This window comes from Ovis canadensis, chromosome 24 (genome assembly GCF_042477335.2).
Source record: "Ovis canadensis isolate MfBH-ARS-UI-01 breed Bighorn chromosome 24, ARS-UI_OviCan_v2, whole genome shotgun sequence".
NCBI classification, from domain to species: domain Eukaryota; kingdom Metazoa; phylum Chordata; class Mammalia; order Artiodactyla; family Bovidae; genus Ovis; species Ovis canadensis.
Window position 1 is genome coordinate 33,502,057 of NC_091268.1, and position 18,939 is coordinate 33,520,995.

Below are 18,939 nucleotides of genomic sequence, written 5' to 3' on the forward strand. Positions count from 1 at the left end.
TAGGAGACAAAATAAGATGTGTTCTCATGAAGCACTAAAATTTAAGGTAAAAATCCTGTCTCTACCTGGTATTACATTCTGAAAACAGAAGTAAAAGTAATGAGTTATTATTATTGATTCAATTTGTTTTGTTAAAGGATAACATCAAAACAATTGAGAGGGTTAATGAATTTCTGAATGACCTCCTTCAAAGTTCTCGTGCTAGGTTGCAATCTGTGAGGGGTCAGAATGTCAAGACACTGAACTTGGTAAGAATTTGGATGCTAATTTCATCACAGTTAGACTTTTGAGGCTTTCTGTGCATTGGGTGAATTGAGGGCTCCATCTCATCTTACTGTTCACCACCATAGATTGTGGGTGTTTGAGAGCTGAACCTCCTTCTGAACAGTGACCTGGAATATCACATACTCATATCTCCATGACTTTTCCAGTTTAAGAGACTAGGAAATTTTTTTTATTTTCTGAGTTTTCTCACTATTTGGCACTGCCTTCACATGGACAATCCCAGGAAATACATGAGAGGTGAAGGAAGATATCTAGCCAAGTTGTATGGGCCCTACCCTTCTTTATGCTGAACAAAGAATTTTCAATGTGAATTTGGGAAAGTTTTCTTTATTTTCCATCAAGAACACCCACTGATGAGCTGTTTGAAATGGACAATTTTCCACCCTTGTCATCTGCTCATCTCTATTATTATTCAGTGAGCAAGATATTTTATAAAGCTATGAAATACTTGTGCCTTAATGGCTTTCTTTGTGTTCTGCATTCCTTTATGGGCTTGACATTTTTCCTGGGCCCACTCTGGATCTACTATCACATGAAACTTAGGGATCACCCTGGGATATGCTTGTTTGACATTACCACTTTTCAGCATATCACTGAGTGTGTCCATTGGAATCTCAGTACCTTTTTTGTTTCTATCTTATGTGCAGATACTGGAAAAAGAAAATTCTGCAGAGAACATGAAAGATGCTAATTTAGCAAACACCTCAGGAATTTCAGAGGTAAACTACCTATATTTGCTGCAGGATTTCCACTGTATATGTTAGCTTTTACAACGAACAAATTTTCACGTCTTAGAAGATTAAAATGATATCTGCTTGGAATTGTTTTTCTTGGGAATTAAGTCATTGATGAGAATGTTTTGCTTCAGTTTGAAAGTGCCTTTAATGAAGCTTGTGTCAATGAAGTGGAAGTGAAACCTGAACAACTGCGTGAACAGAATGTTCAGCTCAACACTGAGAAGAATCAGGTAACAAATTTTACTCCCATAGACTGTTTAATTCAGAAAACTGAAAAGTCTTTTCAATTTTTTTAAAATTCTATATTGGAATTTAGTTGACTTAAAATGTTGTGTTAGTTCCAGATGTACAGCAGAATGATTTGGTTATACATGTACATGTATCCTTTTTTCAGATTTTTTCCCATATAGGTTATTACAGAATATTGAGTATATTTCCCCATGCTATACAGTAGATCCTTGCTCATTATCTATTTGAAATGAAGCAGTGTGTATATATTTAATCTTAAATTCCTAATTAATCCCCCTGCCATTCTTCTTTGTAACCATAAGTTTGTTTTCTATGTCTGTGAATCTGTCTCTGGCTTATAAATAAGTTTATATGTATCATTCTTTGAGATTCTACATATAAGTGATACCATATATTTGTCTTTCTCTGTCTGACTTAACTCATTTAGTTTGATAATCTCTAGGTCCATCCATGTTGCTGCAAATGGCATGTTTTGCCATAAGTTTTTACTTTGATTTTAAGTTCAATGGATTCAAACAAAATAAACCACTCATTATACACAAATAAAGTTTCAATTTTATGTAGAAGATTATTTTACCTAATTTCAATATAGTCATTAAAAGATAATAAATAGAAACAACAGAGAAAAGTAATAGCACATACATCACCAAATTGGACTGACCTACATCCAGACTTGAACGGCATTGGAAAGTCCTTCATTAATATCAATTTGAAGTGTGAGTGTGCATGCTAAGCTGCATCAGTCATGTCTGACTCCTTGAGATTCCATGGACTGTAGCCTACCAGGCTCCTCTGTCCAAGGGATTCTCAACCTGAGGATAGAACCCACATGTTTTCATCTTCCTTGTGACTCCGCTGGTAAAGAATCTGCCTGCAGTGTGGGAGACCTGGCTGTAAAGGTTTGATCCTTGGATTGGGAAGATCCCCTGGAGAAGGGAAAGGCTACCCACTCCAGCATTCTGGCCTGGAGAATTCCATGGACTGTATAGTCCATGGGGTCACAAACAGTCAGACACGACTGAGCGACTTTCACTCACTTACTATTGGCAGGTGGGTTCTTTACCACTAATGCCATCTGGGAAGCCCCACAATCTGAAGTCCCCACTGGGAAATGATCCTAGGAGGTGCTCCACCCCAAGACTGAGACTTCAAATTGCAGTCTGGGGCTCCAGTTTATAATCCCAGGCAGCAAAACAATAACATCATCTCTTTGTATGCAAAAAGACAGCTCTGGTTTAACTTTTACAATGCTGTTTCTTTCTCCTTGTGAGCTGTAAGATTTCACTAGACCCTGTCAGTTCCATTCAGTTCAGTCGCTCAGTCGTGTCAGATTCTTTGCGACCCCATGGACTGCAGCATGCCAGGCCTCCCTGTCCATCACCAACTCCCGGAGCTTGCTCAAACTCATATCCATTGAGTCGGTGATGCCATCCAACCATCCCATCCTCTGTTGTCCCCGTCTCCTTCCTTCAATCTTTCCCAGCATCAGCATCTCTTCTAATGAGGCAGTTCTTCACAACAGGTGGCCAGAGAATTGGAGCATCAGTTTCAACATCAATCCTTCCAATGAATATTCAGGACTGATTTCCTTTAGGACTGACTGGTTTGATTTCCTTGCAGTCCAAGGAACTCTCAAGAGTCTTCTCCAACACCACAGTTCAAAAGCATCAATGTTCGGCGCTGAGCTTTCTTTATCGTCCAACTCTCATATCCATACACAACTACGGGAAAAACCACAGCTTTGACTAGATGAACCTTTGTTGGCAAAATAATGTCTCTGCTTTTTAATATGCTGTCTAGGTTTATTGTAGCTTTTCTTCCAAGGAGCAAGCGTCTTTTAATTTCATGACTGCAGTCACCATCTGCAGTGATTCTGGAGACCAAGAAAATAAATTCTGTCACTGTTTCCTTTATTTCCCCACTAGTTGCCAGAAAGTGATGGGATTGGATGCATGATCTTTGATTTTTGAATGCTGAGTTTTAAGCCAGGTTTTCACTTGTTTCTTTCACTTTCATCAAAAGGCGGTTTAGTTCCTCTTTGCTTTCTCCTCTGGTCTTCAAAAAAAATGCCATGGATAATTTGACAAGGATTGCATTGATTCTTGGGTGGTATGGTCATTTTGACAATATTGATTCTTCCAATCTGAAAACATGGTATATCTTTCCATTTGTTTCTGTCATCTTTGATTTCTTTCATCAGCATTCTACAGTTTTTGGAATGCAATTGTTTTGTCTCCTTTAGTTCAGTCAGTTCAGTCACTCAGTCATGTCCAACTTTTGTGACCCCATGAACTGCAGCACGCCAGGCCTCCCTGTCCATCACCAACTCCAGGGTTCACCCAAACTCATGTCCATCGAGTCGGTGATGCCATCCAGCCTTCTCATCCTCTGTCCTTCCCTTCTCCTCCTGCCCCCAATCCCTCCCAGCATCAGAGTCTTTTCCAATGAGTCAACTCTTTAGCATCAGTCCTTCCAAAGAACACCAGGACTGATCTCCTTTAGAATGGACTGCTTGAATCTCCTTGCAGTCCAAGGGACTCTCAAAGTATTCTCCAACACCACAGTTCAAAAGCATAAATTCTTCAGCTCTCAGCTTTCTTCACAGTCCAACTCTCACATCCATACATGACCACTGGAAAAACCATAGCCTTGTTAGATGGAGCTTTGTTGGCAAAGTAATGTCTCTGCTTTTGAATATGCTATCTAGGTTGGTCATAACTTTCCTTCCAAGGAGTAAGCTTTTTTTAATTTCATGGCTGCAGTCACCATCTGCAGTGATTTTGGAGCCCAGAAAAATAAAGTCTGACACTGTTTCTACTGTTTTCCCATCTATTTCCCATGAAGTGATGGGACCAAGTGCCATGATCTTCGTTTTCTGAATGTTGAGCTTTAAGCCAACTTTTTCACTCTGCCCTTTTACTTTCATCAAGAGGCTTTTGAGTTCTTCTTCACTTTCTGCCATAGGGTGGTGTCATCTGCATATCAAAGGTTATTGATATTTCTCCCGGCAGTCTTGATTCCAGCTTGTGCTTCTTCCAGCCCAGCATTTCTCATGATGTACTCTGCATAGAAGTTAAAAAAGCAGGGTGACAATATACAGCCTTGATGTACTTCTTTTCCTATTTGGAACCAGTCTGTTGTTCCATGTCCAGTTCTAACTTTTGCTTCCTGACCTGCATATAGGTTTCTCAAGAAGCATGTCAGGTGGTGTGGTATTCCCATCTCTCTCAGAATTTTCCACAGTTTATTGTGATCCACACCGTCAAAGGCTTTGGCATAGTGAATAAAGGAGAAATAGATGTTTTTCTTGGAGAAGGCAATGGCACCCCACTCCAGTACTCTTGCCTGGAAAATCCCATGGACGGAGGAGGCTGGTGGGCTGCCGTCTGTGGGGTCACATAGAGTCGGACATGACTGAAGCAACTTAGCAACAGCAGCAGCAGCAGCAGCAGCAGATGTTTTTCTGGAACTCTCTTGCTTTTCCATGATCCAGCGGATGTTGGCAATTTGACCTCTGGCCTCTGCCTTTCTTAAAACCAGTTTGAACCTCTGGAAGTTCACGGTTCACGTATTGCTGAAGCCTGGCTTGGAGGATTTTGAGTGTTACTTTACTAGCATGTGAGATGAGTGCAGTTGTGCAGTAGTTTGAACATTCTTTGGCATTGCTGTGTTAAAGCTGGTTTGGTGGTTAGGGCTAGGGTTAGGGTTAGTTAGTTTGATTAATATGTGCCTCTGTTTATTCTTCCTTGAGTTTACCCTCTGTGGTACTCTGTGAACTTCCTGAATGTGGGTGACTATTTGCTTTCCCATGTTAGGAAAGTTTTCAGCTACTATCTGTTCAAGTATTTTCTCAGGCTCTTTCCCTCTCTGTTCTCTCTCTTCCCCATAATGCAAATGTTGGTGCTTTTAATGTTGCCCCAGATGTCTCTTAGACTGCGTTCATTTCTTTTCTTTTTTGCCCTTTTACTGTGTTTCATGGTAGTAATTTCCAACATTCTGTCTTCTAGCTGCTTACTTGTCCACCCTACTGCATTGTTTATTCTGCTATTGATTCTGTCTACTGTATTTTTCATTTCAGTTATTGTATCCTCCCGCACTCTTGTCTGTTCTTTCTTTTAGCTCTTTGTTAAACATTTCTTGTATCTTCTAGGTCTGTGCTTCCATTATTTTTCTGAGATCTTAGATCATGTTTACTATCATTACTCTGAATTCTTTTTTGGATAGACTACTCACCTCCACTTCACTTAGTTGTTCATCTGTGGTTTTACCTTATTCCTTTGTCTGGAACATATTCTTCTGCTTCTCGTTTTGTCATCTGACATTTTGTGTTTGTGGCCTTTTTTCCACAGGTTGCAGGGTTATACTTCCTCTTGCTTCTTCCTGTAGGAATCTGCCTTCTTTTGGGTGAGGCTGGTCTAGAGGCTTATGCAGGCCTCATGGTAGGAGTGCCTTGTGCCTATCCACTGGTAGGTGGAGCTGGGTCCTGTTCCTTTGGCATGCAGTGCCAAGGTAAGGATTATGTTTAGAGATAGCTCTGGGCTCAGATAGGTTTTAGGCAGCCTGCCTGTTGATGACTGGGGCTGTGTTCCTACCCTGCTGATTGTTTGGCCTGAGGCATCCCAACACTGGAGCCTACAGTCTCTTGAGTGGGGCCAGGTCTGGGTGACAAAAGGGCAGCCTCCAGGAGAGCTGATGTCAGTGAATATTTCACAGTACTTCCATCACCGGTATCCTTGTCCCTATAGTGAACCACAGCTGCCTCTGCCTTCTACAGCCCCCTCTAAGACCAGCAGGTAGGTCTGGCCCAGGCTCCTATGAAGTCATTGCTTCTTCCCTGGGTCCTGTTGCTCATGAGACCTTGATTGCACCTTCCAAGTGTGGAGTGTCTCTTTCCCCTAGTCCTATGGCATTTCTGTGATCAAGCCTCACTGACATTCTAAGCCAAATGCTCCAGGGGTTCCTCATCCCAGTGACAGATCCCCAGGCTGGGGAGACTGATGTGGGTCTCAGAACTGTCACTGCTGTGGGAGAACATCTGTGATATAATTATTTTCCAGATTGAGGGTCACCCACCCCAGTGGCTCAGTTGGTAAAGAATCTGCCTGCCAATGCAGGAGACACAAGAGATGCAGGTTCAATTCCTGGGTCAGGAAGATCCCCTGGAGAAGGAAACAGCAATCCACTCCTGTCTTCTTGTCTGGAAAATTCCATGGACAGAGGGGCTTGGTGGGCTACCACACATGGAGTTGCAAAGAGTCGGACATGACTGAGCATGCATGCAGGCAGGCAGGCATCTGGCGGGTATAGGACTTGATTATTTTGCAGTTACAGCCTTGATGCTGTCTTCTTGTGGCTTCTTCTTTGTCTTTGGATGTAGGTGTTTTTTTTGTTTTGTTTTGTTTTGTTTTGGCTAAGTTCCAGTCATTTTTGTCTATGGTTATTCAGCAATTAGTTTTGATTCTGATGTTTTTGTGAGAGGAGGTGACATCAAGGCCCTTCTCTTCTGCCATCTTACTTCCATACCTTCCTTACCAGTTTTTGATTGTGTTGTAATGCACATAAATCAAATGAACCATGTTAACCCTTTTAAGTGCACAACCCTCCTGTGTTAAGTATACTCACATTGTTGTGGATCATTACTTCTTGAGTTTTTTTTGTTTTTCTTTTTTCATGTCTGTTTAAAGTTACAACATGCCAATGCTGAATTTGAGGATTCAGAGCTGAAAGCCTTGAGGAACAAAAACTGTCAACATGTAGGTATGTTGCTTTTTGGGAGGAAGGCCCCACATAATGGAAATAAGTTTGCTGGGGGAAGGCACAGAATTCTTCTTGCCTTCAGGGTTCTTCCTCACTTTTCTCCCCACCCCAAACAACTTCTCACCCAAAGAAAATGCCTTCCTTACAGAAGGTGAAAAGAACCTGAAAGACATCTGTGATGCACTGAGGTCTGTGAAAGCAGAGAAGGAAGTGGAATTAAAACTGCTGAAGAGAAAGGAAGCCTTCCTTGTTGAATTATATGAACAAAGAAAAATGGCTGCCGAAGAGTAAGATGTTCATATGTTCCAAATACTATTATATAAATGAATGTGTCAACTGATGTAGATAATCATATTTCTTTTAGAATAGGTTCCAGGGTATTTTTGTCAAATTCATGCAACACATTCATCCTACCTTGATTTCCATAATCCACATTTTTCTTTCTGTTCTAAGTGATCATCACACATTCTTTCTTATAGTTTCCTTGGGTAGTAGAGGCATTGTCCCAGTATCAATTAAATTAATACCTGGATCCCTTCTGGTTCTGTTTACACTGTCCTTTAAGTTTCAGTCCCAGCACATTGTCTGGTTCTCCCAACCCTCTGTCAAGTCACACTTTATTCTGCACTCAATAGCTTACCATACAACCACTACAGTACAGCCAGTCTAAAGCATTTGCTTAAAGATTGCCTGGGAGGCCAGACAGAAATGCAGGTACCATTTTCTCCTTAGTGTTTTTATCCTTGTTTCTAGAATTTTTGAATTTTGCATATGATCCCATAGAAAAGTATCAGATTGAAACCATTTGAACTGGAACCATGAACAAAATAATCTGATAAAACACAGCACATCATCCTTTGTTAAGCCATTGACCTTTACTGTTCTCAATATCAATGACTTCGTCTTGTGACAATAGGTTAATACCCTGGAGCTGTTAGTTTTCCATCTAAAATCTGTCTCCTGGAGATGACACCCTGACTGTGTGACAGTCCACATCATTTTAACACAGCGCTAAGATTTGCTTTTTTTTTCTTGGATCTTTTTTTTTTTGGATTTTTTTTTTTTTCCTTAGAAAAAGAGGTAGGGATTCCACTCGTGAACCATAGAAATTTTGGATAGTTATTGGAGAGTGTTAATGAAGCCATATTGTGGAAGACTCTCTTTGGCTGATTGTCTCCATCAATACACAGCCTGGATGAAGAATCAGGGCTTCCCATGGAGGCATAAAACTAATTATGATCCCCTGCTTCCTCATAATGTGTTTACTTGGGTCAGGCATCATTTTCCACATTGAAGTAAATTGAGTCTTTACCATCTCAAATGCAAGATTGACCCTGAGAGGGCACCAAGTAGATTTTTATGAGACTTTATGATGAATGAATAGGAGTAAAGAACAGTAAAGAGAAACTTAGATTGCAGAGAGACTTGCTAGCAGGTCAAAATTTGGTTTTTCTTTAGTCCTCAATGGGGGACCTCAGTTCATTCGTTGGATTACGTTGTCAATCTACACACAGATGGGGAGGTGGGGAGGAACATTTGAAGCTAGACCTTCAGAATTCTGGGAGATAAGGAAGTCCGAATTTCACACTGGCTACTAGACAATGTATGTATCTTTTTCCATCTTAGGAAACTGAGAAAGAAACAATGTGAGTGGATGGAAAGGGAGAATCAGCTATCAGCTGCAGAGGAAAATTTGAAATTAGTTTCAGCAGAAGCACACAGTTACAAGTAAGGTTAAATACTAAATACCAGTGGTTCATGAAATTGCTTTTGAGTTTTTGATTTTCACTTGTGTACAATGTTTGGCACCAATTAGCCCAAAAGTTCAGAAGAAATATACATAGAGAATGTATGGGGAAAAGATAAGTATTACAAAGAACAAACAATTTAAGTCACTAAAAATATACTGATCCCCAAAGCTGGCCAGACTGTATGGAAACTTAGTTGAAGTTACTTGAGGATGAACGTTAAGAACTGCATCCACTAATATAGTAGTGTCACTAATAGACCTAGTTTTGGTAACCCTGGAAAGTATGGTAAGAATATAAGTAAAAAGAGAATAAAAGCTTTAGGATCAGTCACTCATCACACAATAAATTAGAGAAATTTTGGCAGTGTATGGGAATTATATCAACTCAGAACCCTGTGGGCATTATTTAAAATAATAAATAAGAGAAGAATGTTAACAGTAGGTTTTTTGCAGCCAATTAAGCCGACTGTGCTCTTTTCCCCATGGGGGCCCAGTGTGCAATGGCTGCAAATAGCAGGCTCCTTGGTAATGTATGCAACCTGTTGCCTGTACAGGCTGCCCTAAGGGACCTTGGAGACAACTCTTCCTAGTGGGCATTCATGACTGGCCTGCTGTTTCCCAATCTAGACTCCAGACAGGTATGCGCGGTGCCTTTGGAAAGCCTCAGGGCACAGTGGCCAGGGTCCACATTGGCCAGGTCATAATGTCCATCCGCACCAAGCTGCAGAACAAGGAACATGTGATTGAAGCCCTCCGCCGGGCCAAGTTCAAGTTCCCTGGCCGCCAGAAGATCCACATCTCTAAGAAGTGGGGATTTACCAAATTCAACGCGGATGAATTTGAGAACATGGTGGCAGAAAAGCGACTCATCCCAGATGGCTGTGGGGTCAAATACATCCCTAATCGTGGTCCCCTGGACAAATGGCGGGCCCTGCACTCATGAGCATCAGCGCTGTCCCCTCATTAATCATGCTCACCAATAAATGCTATTTCCTGTCAAAAAAAAAAAAACAGTAGGTTTGCTCTTACTGTCACTTCATAATCATGTGAAAAGTGCTTTCTATGTATTCATCAGTTGTATTTGGAGATAGAGATGAGGATAACAGGAACTTGGGAAAGTATTAAAATCATGCTCAGTGTTAAGCTTAATGTGATGAAAACAATTGTATTATAACTCACAGGCAACAAACTGAACAAATGCGAGAAGAACTGCAGCAGCAGGAGTTCAGCTTCAGACACCAGGTGACCTGCCTCCACCCGAGTTGCTGAGCACCTCAGGCTGCGGGAGAGGGGTCCTTAGAATTCCTAGTCCTGGGGGATTTATTGATGTGTTGCCTTTTTCAGATTTCTCTTCTTGAGAAGAAGTCTCAGGACAACTGGGTAAGTGTTTTTCTTTCTTTCTCTCCTTCATGTTGTCATTGCCACAACTGAACTTGGGTGTGCTTTTCCTCCCACAGATCAAGGGTCGGATTTTGGAGAGAGAGATGGCAGAGCAGAGCAAGGAAGCCGCCTACTTGAGACACAAGTATGGGATTTCCTGTACAGTTTCTAAGGGTGTCTTTGAGGTATTAGGGCTAAGCCATTAGTGTCTAGTCAAGGACTGGTGTTGGAATTCTCACTGAAGTCTATTTTTTTTCTATATTCAAGATTGGCAATAACTGAAAAACAAGGGCTGCAACAGAAATACGGGATGCCGAATCCGGTGCTGGGAAGACCTGAGACACAGAAACCCCCAGGGAGAGGTAGGGAGCACATTGCCAAGTGCAACAACTTAACTTCTCCTGCAAAACCGCAGCATGGCATTCTTTCTCCTATGAATGATGATCGTGTTGCCTGGGAACAATAACCAGTGCTTACTGAAGACAAGAAGTTGTCTCAAGGAGTGATAGATGTTTTCCTCAGATTCCTCAGTCAGAATGACTTTCTGGGCCTGTGCCCTGTGATTGGTGGAGCTCAGGACCCACCACTTACTGAGGACCCTCCCCATCCCCTTAGCCCCCAACCTTGGTTCCTCTAACTAAAGAGAGACCTTGGAGGGCAAGCTTGCTTCCCCACCTTGAAAATATGGGAGAGAATTTATTATTTTTATTAGCAAAATGGGCATTTATTTACTGGTTTTGGAGATTCCTTTATTTGCTTTATTATCTTACAATGGGTTAGGTATTCCACTCAAAAATTAAAGTTCTGTGTAATTTTGCTCCTCTAACATCATCGCCATGACATGACGCTTTCACTGATGAATCTCCATAGCTTTCCTTTTCTCATTACTATAAAATTAGTCTATTTCCCTTTATGAATATTTATATAATACCTGGTCACATATAGAAGACAACTTATACAGAGACAGGAAATTTGAAAAATCCCCCTGTGGCCCAAAAAAAGAACTCCTGTTCTTCATGTTGAGGGTTTGTTGATATTCTACCTATCCAAGGATATTCTCATTTCAGTTTCTAATCTAAGATTAAATTGGGATTTCTTCTGCCATATATTGGGAAATGGTTGCTTCAGTGTTGATTTCGAGCTAGTTGAGACCTGTCCACAGTTGGTTGATGACTTATGAAAATACATGAATTCTGGCCCTGTGGTCTTCCTCAAAAGTCAGGGTCTTGCTCCGCTCATGGGGATCACTTGCAGCATGGGAGAAACCCTTGGCCTCTGGTAATGGACCTGAGAGTGGGAAAGAGTATAAGGTGGTGGAAGAAGGCATGTAGGATATTTTTCCAAATTGGAATAAACCTCCAATCACTTCTCCTTTATCAGATACAGGACCTGGCATGGCGCCCATGAGAAACAACAATTCTTTCCCTACTATGGATGTACAAAAAGGCCAGGTAAATGCTGTGGTCATTTATGGTTGTGACTATTTCTGGAAACTTCTTTTTATACAACACCCTTTCTTGACTTCATCTCTAGATTGTATGGTTGATTGTGCTATATCTACCATGTCATTTTTACTTGGGAAAGCAAACTCCTCCCCAAGAATCTACAGGCTTCTGTTTTCAGCTAGTCACATTTGGTATCACCCCCAGAACCAGCATAAGCATGGGTTGACAATGGTCTGTCATGAGGTCAGGGGCACTGACAGCAGCATTCCTAAGAAGCATGGCATGTTGGCATAAGTCCTCCTAGAGGAGGTTGCCATTAGGCTTACCACAGAGACTATAGCCCTTCTTTAGAGACTACAGACCATAGGACTGGGCCTCCTCAGGCCAAACTATAGAGGGAGAGAGCACAACCCCACCCATGAGCAGAAAATTAGTTAAAGGTTTACTGAGCATGGCCCTGCCAACCAGAACAAGACTCAGTTTTCCCCACAGACAGTCCTTCCCACCAGGAAGCTTGCACAAGTCTCTTATCCACATCCATCAGAGGGCAGACAGAATGAAAACCACAATCACAGAAAACTAACCAAAATGATCAAATGGATCATAGCCTTGTGTAACTCAGTGAAACTATGAATCATGCGGTGGAAGGCCATCCAAGATGGATGGGTCATGGTGGAGAGTTCTGACAAAACATGGTCCACTGGAGAAGGGAATGGCAAACCACTTCAGCACTCTTGCCTTGAGAAACCCATAAACGGTATAAAAAAGGCAAAAATATATGACACTGAAAGATGAACCTCCCAGGTGGGTATTTGCCCAATATGCTACTGGAGAAGAGTGGAGAAATAGCTCCAGGAGGAATGAAGTGGCTGAGCCAAAGCAGAAACAACACCCAGTTGTAGATGTGAAAACTGGATGAAACTCACCCAGTCTGCTGGTTAAAGGCCAAACTAGAGAGAGGGAGCGCAATCTCACCCATCAGCAGAAAATTGGATTAAAGATTTACTGAGCATGGCCCAGTGGGCTCTAGAATCACTGCAGATGGTGGCTGCAGCTGTGAAATTAAAATGCCTGCTCCTTGGAAGAAAAGTTAAGACAAATCTAGACAGTGTATTAAAAAGCAGAGACATTACTTTGCCAAGAAAGGTCCGTATAGTCAAAGTATTGTTTTTCCAGTAGTCACGTACTGGATGTGAAAGTTGGACATAAAGGAGGCTGATTGCCAAAGAATTGATGCTTTTGAACTGTGGTGCTAGAGAAGACTTTGAGAGTCCCTTGGACAGCAAAGAGATCAAACCAGTCAATCTTAAAGGAACTCAACTCTGAATATTCATTGGAAGACTGAGGCTGAAGATGAAGCTCCAGTACTTTGGCCACCTGATGAGAAGAGTCAACTCATTGGAAAAGACCCTGATGGTGGGAAAGATTGACGGTGGGAGGAGAAGGGGGTGACAGAGGATGAGATGGTTGGATGGCAATATTGACTCAATAGACATGAGTTTGAGCAAACTCTAGGGGGTAGTGTAGGACAGGGAAGCATGGTGTGCTGCAGTCCATGGTGTCCCAAGGTGTCAGACACAACTGAGGGACTCAACAACAACAACCAGAACCATAAGTGCTTAGAGGCTGAGGCCTGCCCAACTTTCTACTGTGTGTTCCTGAGGCCTCCCCACTGTGTGTTCCTGGAAATAATGTAAGGAGGATGACAGATAGCTCCATACTTAAGTCTCCTGGCACAGTTGACTCCCTCCTGATCTCCTTTATTTGGGAATGTTACTAGATTACTGAAATGTGAGTATTACTGTTGCTATTTTGTACCTTTGCGTGTTTTGTGAAAATTGAATGTACTTCAGTTCAGTTCAGTCACTCAGTCGCGTCCAGCTCTTTGTGACCACATGAATCGCAGCACGCCAGGCCTCCCTGTCCATCACCAACTCCCGGAGTTTACCCAAACCCATGTCCATCGAGTCAATGATGCCATACAGCCATCTCATCCTCTGTCATCCCCTTCTCCTCTTGCCCCCAACCTTCTCAGCATTAGGGTCTTTTCCAATGAGTTAACTCTTCACATGTGGGTGGCCAAAGTACTGGAGTTTCAGCTTCAACATCAGACCTTCCAATGAACACACAGGACTGATCTCCTTTAGGATGGACTGGTTGGATCTTCTTGCAGTCCAAGGGACTCTCAAGAGTCTTCTCCAACACAGTTCAAAAGCATCAATTCTTCGGTGCTCAGCTTTCTTCACAGTCTTGCTCTCACATCCATACATGACTACTGGAAAAACCATAGCCTTGACTAGATGGAACTTTGTTGGCAAAATAATGTCTCTGCTTTTTAATATGCTATCCAGGTTGGTCATAACTTGCTTGGGTAATATAAATTTCGTAATTCATTGCTATCCCATCTCTGTTGGAAAATATGCTAAACAAAATCCTTCTAGTGACACCTAGCTTTAAAAATCTCGATTTTCAGAAATATTATATTTTTAGTGGAACATGTACACTAAACAGAGTAGTGAAGAGTAGAAGGTCAATAATAACCTGCTTGGGTGATTTCCAACAAGTCCTTAGATTGTGTTCATGTAAGCAGGTTGTGTTGTGTCATTTAAGCTGTTATCGCTGATACCTCTCTCATCTTACATCACAGGATTTATATACCTGAAATCAAAACACATTTGACTTAGTTCTGTTATTTAGAGTGCTCAACTCTTTTTTTTTCCATAGTATGCATTTAATCTGCATCCCATAGGGTAAAGTGCGGAATTTCCTGTGTATTAAGATAAATGAAACTGGGCCTGTCTGTTTATAGGTTTAGGATTCCCTGAAATCTTAAAGCAGATGCACGGCTCCCCTGCAGGACTCCAGGAATCCCCATCTCCCTAGACATCTTTGTGCCCATGGACAGTGCCTCCAAGGAGATTGGGTCTCCTTTGTCATTAAGGAAGCACAGAGGATGTGGGCATGATCTTGCAGGCAGAGCTTTTCCCAGGAGTAGCTATGATTCCATGTGCAGAGAATGGGCTTTTCTTTTCCTTTCACTCTCTCTGTTCTTAGTGTACAAACATCAAGTTTCTTTGGTGGTAGCGAAGGAGCAGTGGAGGGTTCTTCTGCACATGGAGGCCTTCCTCTCAGGAATATGCTACTTTATCACTTTGGTATTTCCTCTGTTCATCCTCTGAGACAGCACCCTTGACTTTATAAATTAACAGATGCAGGCATTAGCATGAGTTGACAGTGTTTTATACCCTTTTAACCCATGCTATGAGCAGGACCCAGAAAGATGTGTGGAGTTCTCTGGCATTAGGCTGCTCTCTTGGAACCTGGAAGAGGGGAGGATACCAGGTGCTGGCACCTGCTTCATTGGGTCTTGGCTTTTGTTAATATTGGGGGGCTTTTGTCTGTCATATCAACATATTTTAAACTTCTGTTCTACAGGTCATTACGGATGCAAGAGGACTCTTTCCTTTCCAGGGACCACCCTGCATGCCATACCCCATGGGCTGCCCTTTATCACCACTCAAGGGCTGTGGGCCTCTTCCACCTCCTCCACCCTGGCTTCCTCTGGGACCCCAGCCAATGCCTCCACATCTTTCAGGTGGTAAGATGATCTGAAGAGTATGCTAACTTGTGAAGCATGTTCATCTATTTTTCTTTTGAGTTTTTAGAGGCAATGCAGATGTGTATACCGATGGCTTTGTAATACAAAGACAAACCTGACTGAGGTCATTGTAACATTTATTCCTCAAGTTTCTCAGGACATACATATGATGGGCTGGTCTTCACATGTACTGATGGGCTGGTCACCCAAACTGAGCTGGGCATCAGGTGTTCCTTGCAGAGAAGAAAAGAGGCTTTGTAGAGAATGAGAGAAATACCAGTTTTGCAGATTCACCTCATACAGAAACCACTTGTTGGGTTTTGTGAAACATAAGACATATCCCTAATTGCAAGAATTAAAATATTCCCTGAGAGAAACAGAGAGAGAGATAAATGATTATGTGACCCAGAACTAGTGTTCATCTTAACAGAAGCACCAGTTCAAGGCCCTAGAGTACAAAAGAGGAATCGTGAGTCACACAGGAATACATAGGATGTTTTAGAAGAAAAAGTAAAAGTGAGGTGGTGTCACTTAGATGGAACTGGAAGGCCATTCCCAGCAAGGCAAGCAGTTTGGGTAGGAACTCTGAAGGCAGTAAGATGTGCACACAGGGCTGCTGTACGTTGAAATGACACAGTGCTGGCAATGCATTATCCGCTTTAGATGCCATTGTTGCCATAAAGCGCTTAGATAATAATGTCTCGTAAGGATTATTGTTTTCAGTGAATTTCTGAAGTTCTGATTATGGGTGAAAGGAGGTTCTGGATATCAGGGAAACAGGGATGTTTAACTTGGTTCTTTCAAAATATTTTGTGTGGCTGAAGCTGGTTTTTTGTTTTGTTTTGTTTTGTTTTGGTCCAATGATTTGAAAATGCAGTCAGGATCTAGATGAGCTGAATACCTGCCTTGGCCTTCAGCATAAGGCAAGCTCTTCCCAGGGAATTCAAGGTTGATCCAGGGTTACTCCTGCAGGACCCTTGTCACCATATCCTTGCATCCTCTAGTCCCCACTCCTGACTGTCAGCTTTGCATCTCCCGCATTTTCCTCACAGTATATTATACATGATTCTTTGCTTGTATACCTGTTGTTCAGTCCCTAATATTCAGTGGGACCTAGACAGAGTGTGAGCTTTTTATCATTAAAACAGGGATAATATTGATTTCTGATGTCATCATGAGAAAGATGAGATCAAATACATATAGAATTTTGCAGACTGGCTGAGACATGTTTGTCACTCACTGCTCTTGTAGTTTAAAAGAAAATCTTGACACACGGAATCATCAAAGACATTCTGGAAAATACATTAAATTAACCTAAGGATATAAGCCCTGAAGCCTAGAGCTTAGCAACCTGTGCTTTGAAAGACAAGGCAACGACACTCTCTCCCCTGTAAAAATTCATGTCCTCCTTGTTAAAAAAGAAAATAAGAGAGTGTATACATTCAGAGATCTGACAAGAATGGTTTTCATTACGTATAGAGTCATAGATGTAGCCACATAATAAAGTGTTCATCAGAGATCACAGATGTATTAGAGAAGGCAAAATGCGTGTAGGGAAAAATCAGATTACATTGAAATAAATCAGAATGTCTTTCCCTTACAGGAGTACCAGTTTAAATTTGAAGAGGATCTTGAGCCATGACAAGCAGACTATGATAATATTATATTTAAAGAAGGTGTCAGATCTGTATTCTGGCCCGAATGTTTCCCTGCCCCTTCTGCTACTGTCTCTCCCATTGTCATCCCTAATAAACCTTCCACAGTTCTATCTCTGTGTCAGTGTCTGCTTCCTGGAGGACCAAGAGTTACACCCATTGTGTACACAGGGTATGATTCATTTACACCCAGGTCACAAACAGGCAGGACCTACAGTGATGGGGCAGAAGCAGGGTCATCCGGTGAGGTAGTGTTGAGTGCAAGGGGGTCCAATAGATCCTTCCAGGGTGCTGGACACATCCTATGTCTAGACCTAGGGATGGTTGTGTTTATTCAGTCTATAAATACTCACTGAGTACATGGATCCTGTCAGTCACAGGGGTGTCTGGTCATGAGAGAGACAGGTAGCCGCGAAGTAGCCATTTCTTATTGTGAGGAATGGAGGAAGTGCTAGGAGTGGTTGAGAGAGTCCAGTGTGGGGGTCCTGCCTTAATCCAGGCTTTGTACTCTTCTTCCCCCACCCTGCCAGCTGTCCCCAAGTCCAGGTGGCTCTGAGTGGGGTGGGTAATGGCAAAAGTTTCCTTACTAAGTCCCATGAGCTCGCTTAATCCTCCCACAATCTCTTTATTGAGAAATGTGCAGTGATGGTTGAGACCCCCATCAGTGTCAAGAAGAAGGTGTTGGGTAGAAATATCTATCTCCCTTCAAGTCCCCCAATCCAACCCATCCTGCCCCAGTAGCCCTTGGAGCCTGCAGGGTCCCCCCTCCTTCTAGGTGGCAGAGGCACCCAGTCCTCCAGCAGCTCTGGGGTCAAGGCTGGGCCACCAACAGGTCCAAAGTGTGACTGGGCTGCCCAGGAATAGCTGTAAGCCCTAGGGCAGCAGATAATATCAATGTGAGCAGTCTCTAAAACAGATTCTCGCCCACTATGAGCAGAGCCTGGGCCAAATCTTGCCAGTGAGGGTAGGAGGACTGGGAGAATTGGTGCCCTGTGGGCCTCTATAGAGATGGACTGGAGCAGCGTGCCTGAGGGCCTGCAGAGAGAGACAGAGGAAGGGAGAAGCAGGGAGAGAAACAGTGATTGAGAGAGAGGGGTAAGAGTCAAGTCCCAGAGAGAGACAGAAAGTGACAGAGGGGAACAACTGTAGGGAGAAGCAGAGACGAGAGGAAGCAAAAAGGAAGGAGTGGGCCAGTCCAGTGTATGTGGTAGGGAATGATGGGCCGGAGTTGGAGCCACTCTGTGAAAAGACCCAGAGTGGAGGAGGCAGAAAAGGCAAGATTCCTAGGCATCACAGTTCCTGCAGTTCTGATACTGCGTTCTTCCTGAAGCTGAGCTTCCTAGGGATCATCGCACTTGGAAAGATTTGTACCTCCCGTTTTGTTTGGGATTGCTGTTTCCAAAGGATTAGCTTTCAGGAGTAGAGCTTCCTTTTGGCAATAAATCCTAGAGTCTAGCTTGTGGGGAGTTGACCCCGACCCTCATATACCCAGTCATGCTGCATTTCCCACCTCACCAGCTGGGCCTTCATTGTTCAAAACCTGACTTCAGGCAATGTGCTGGCCCCACTATCCATAGCCTGGAACCAGCAAAGATGGAATTGAATCCCTTCTGAGGTTATCAGGCTTCAAAGATACTGGGTCTCTTACTGTCAACCAGGCTTCCCTGGTGGCTCAGACAAAGCGTCTGCCCCCAGTGTGGCAGACCCGGGTTCAACCCCTGGGTCAGGAATATCCCCTGAAGAAGGAAATGGCAACCCACTCCAGTATTGTTGCCTGGAAAATTCCATGGACGGAGGAGCCTGGTGGGCTACACAGTTCATGGGATTGCAAAGGTCAGACACGACTGAGCGACTTCACTTTCACTTTACTGTCAACCTCAATTCCTTCCACCCCTAAGGAGCCGGGACCACCAATAAATTACTGAGTAGTATCAGATAAAATGTATTGTGGATTCACACTGAGCAGTGTACTGTGCAAATTGACCAAATTAAGTGCAGTGTTGCATTTACATAACACTCTCAATAACCCATTTCGTGGATGAGGCGACAGAGAGGGGATGTGAATTTTCCAAGGTCTCATGGG

The 18,939-nt window shown here is 42.8% G+C and overlaps 1 protein-coding gene, 1 long non-coding RNA gene and 1 other non-coding gene across 3 annotated transcripts in view; 2 read left to right on the plus strand and 1 right to left on the minus strand.

Annotated features, from left to right (window-relative positions):
• Positions 1-18,939, minus strand: part of LOC138429111 (uncharacterized) — a 55,495-nt gene that overhangs the window by 632 nt on the left and 35,924 nt on the right. The gene's annotated exons all lie outside the window — the stretch shown is intronic.
• Positions 17-16,969, plus strand: NPIPB4 (nuclear pore complex interacting protein family member B4). Its single transcript, XM_069571430.1, has 14 exons — positions 17-46; positions 138-248; positions 933-1,004; positions 1,154-1,252; positions 6,956-7,028; positions 7,177-7,315; positions 8,655-8,756; positions 9,960-10,020; positions 10,123-10,158; positions 10,236-10,303; positions 10,426-10,520; positions 11,539-11,609; positions 15,039-15,201; positions 16,805-16,969. The coding sequence occupies exons 1-14, from the start codon at positions 17-19 to the stop codon at positions 16,816-16,818; spliced, it is 1,134 nt and encodes a 377-aa protein (XP_069427531.1). The 3' UTR covers positions 16,819-16,969.
• LOC138429818 (small nucleolar RNA SNORA70) lies at positions 9,226-9,360 on the plus strand. The gene has a single exon (XR_011252907.1). It is a non-coding gene; the product is annotated as a small nucleolar RNA SNORA70 (small nucleolar RNA).

Excerpts from the sequence above, each read along its gene's own strand:
- NPIPB4 (XM_069571430.1), top strand. The coding sequence starts at position 17 with ATGTGTTCTCATGAAGCACTAAAATTTAAG. Across the intron at positions 8,757-9,959 it reads GCAGAAGCACACAGTTACAA|GCAACAAACTGAACAAATGC; the intron begins GTAAGGTTAAAT and ends TATAACTCACAG. Across the intron at positions 10,159-10,235 it reads AGAAGTCTCAGGACAACTGG|ATCAAGGGTCGGATTTTGGA; the intron begins GTAAGTGTTTTT and ends TTCCTCCCACAG.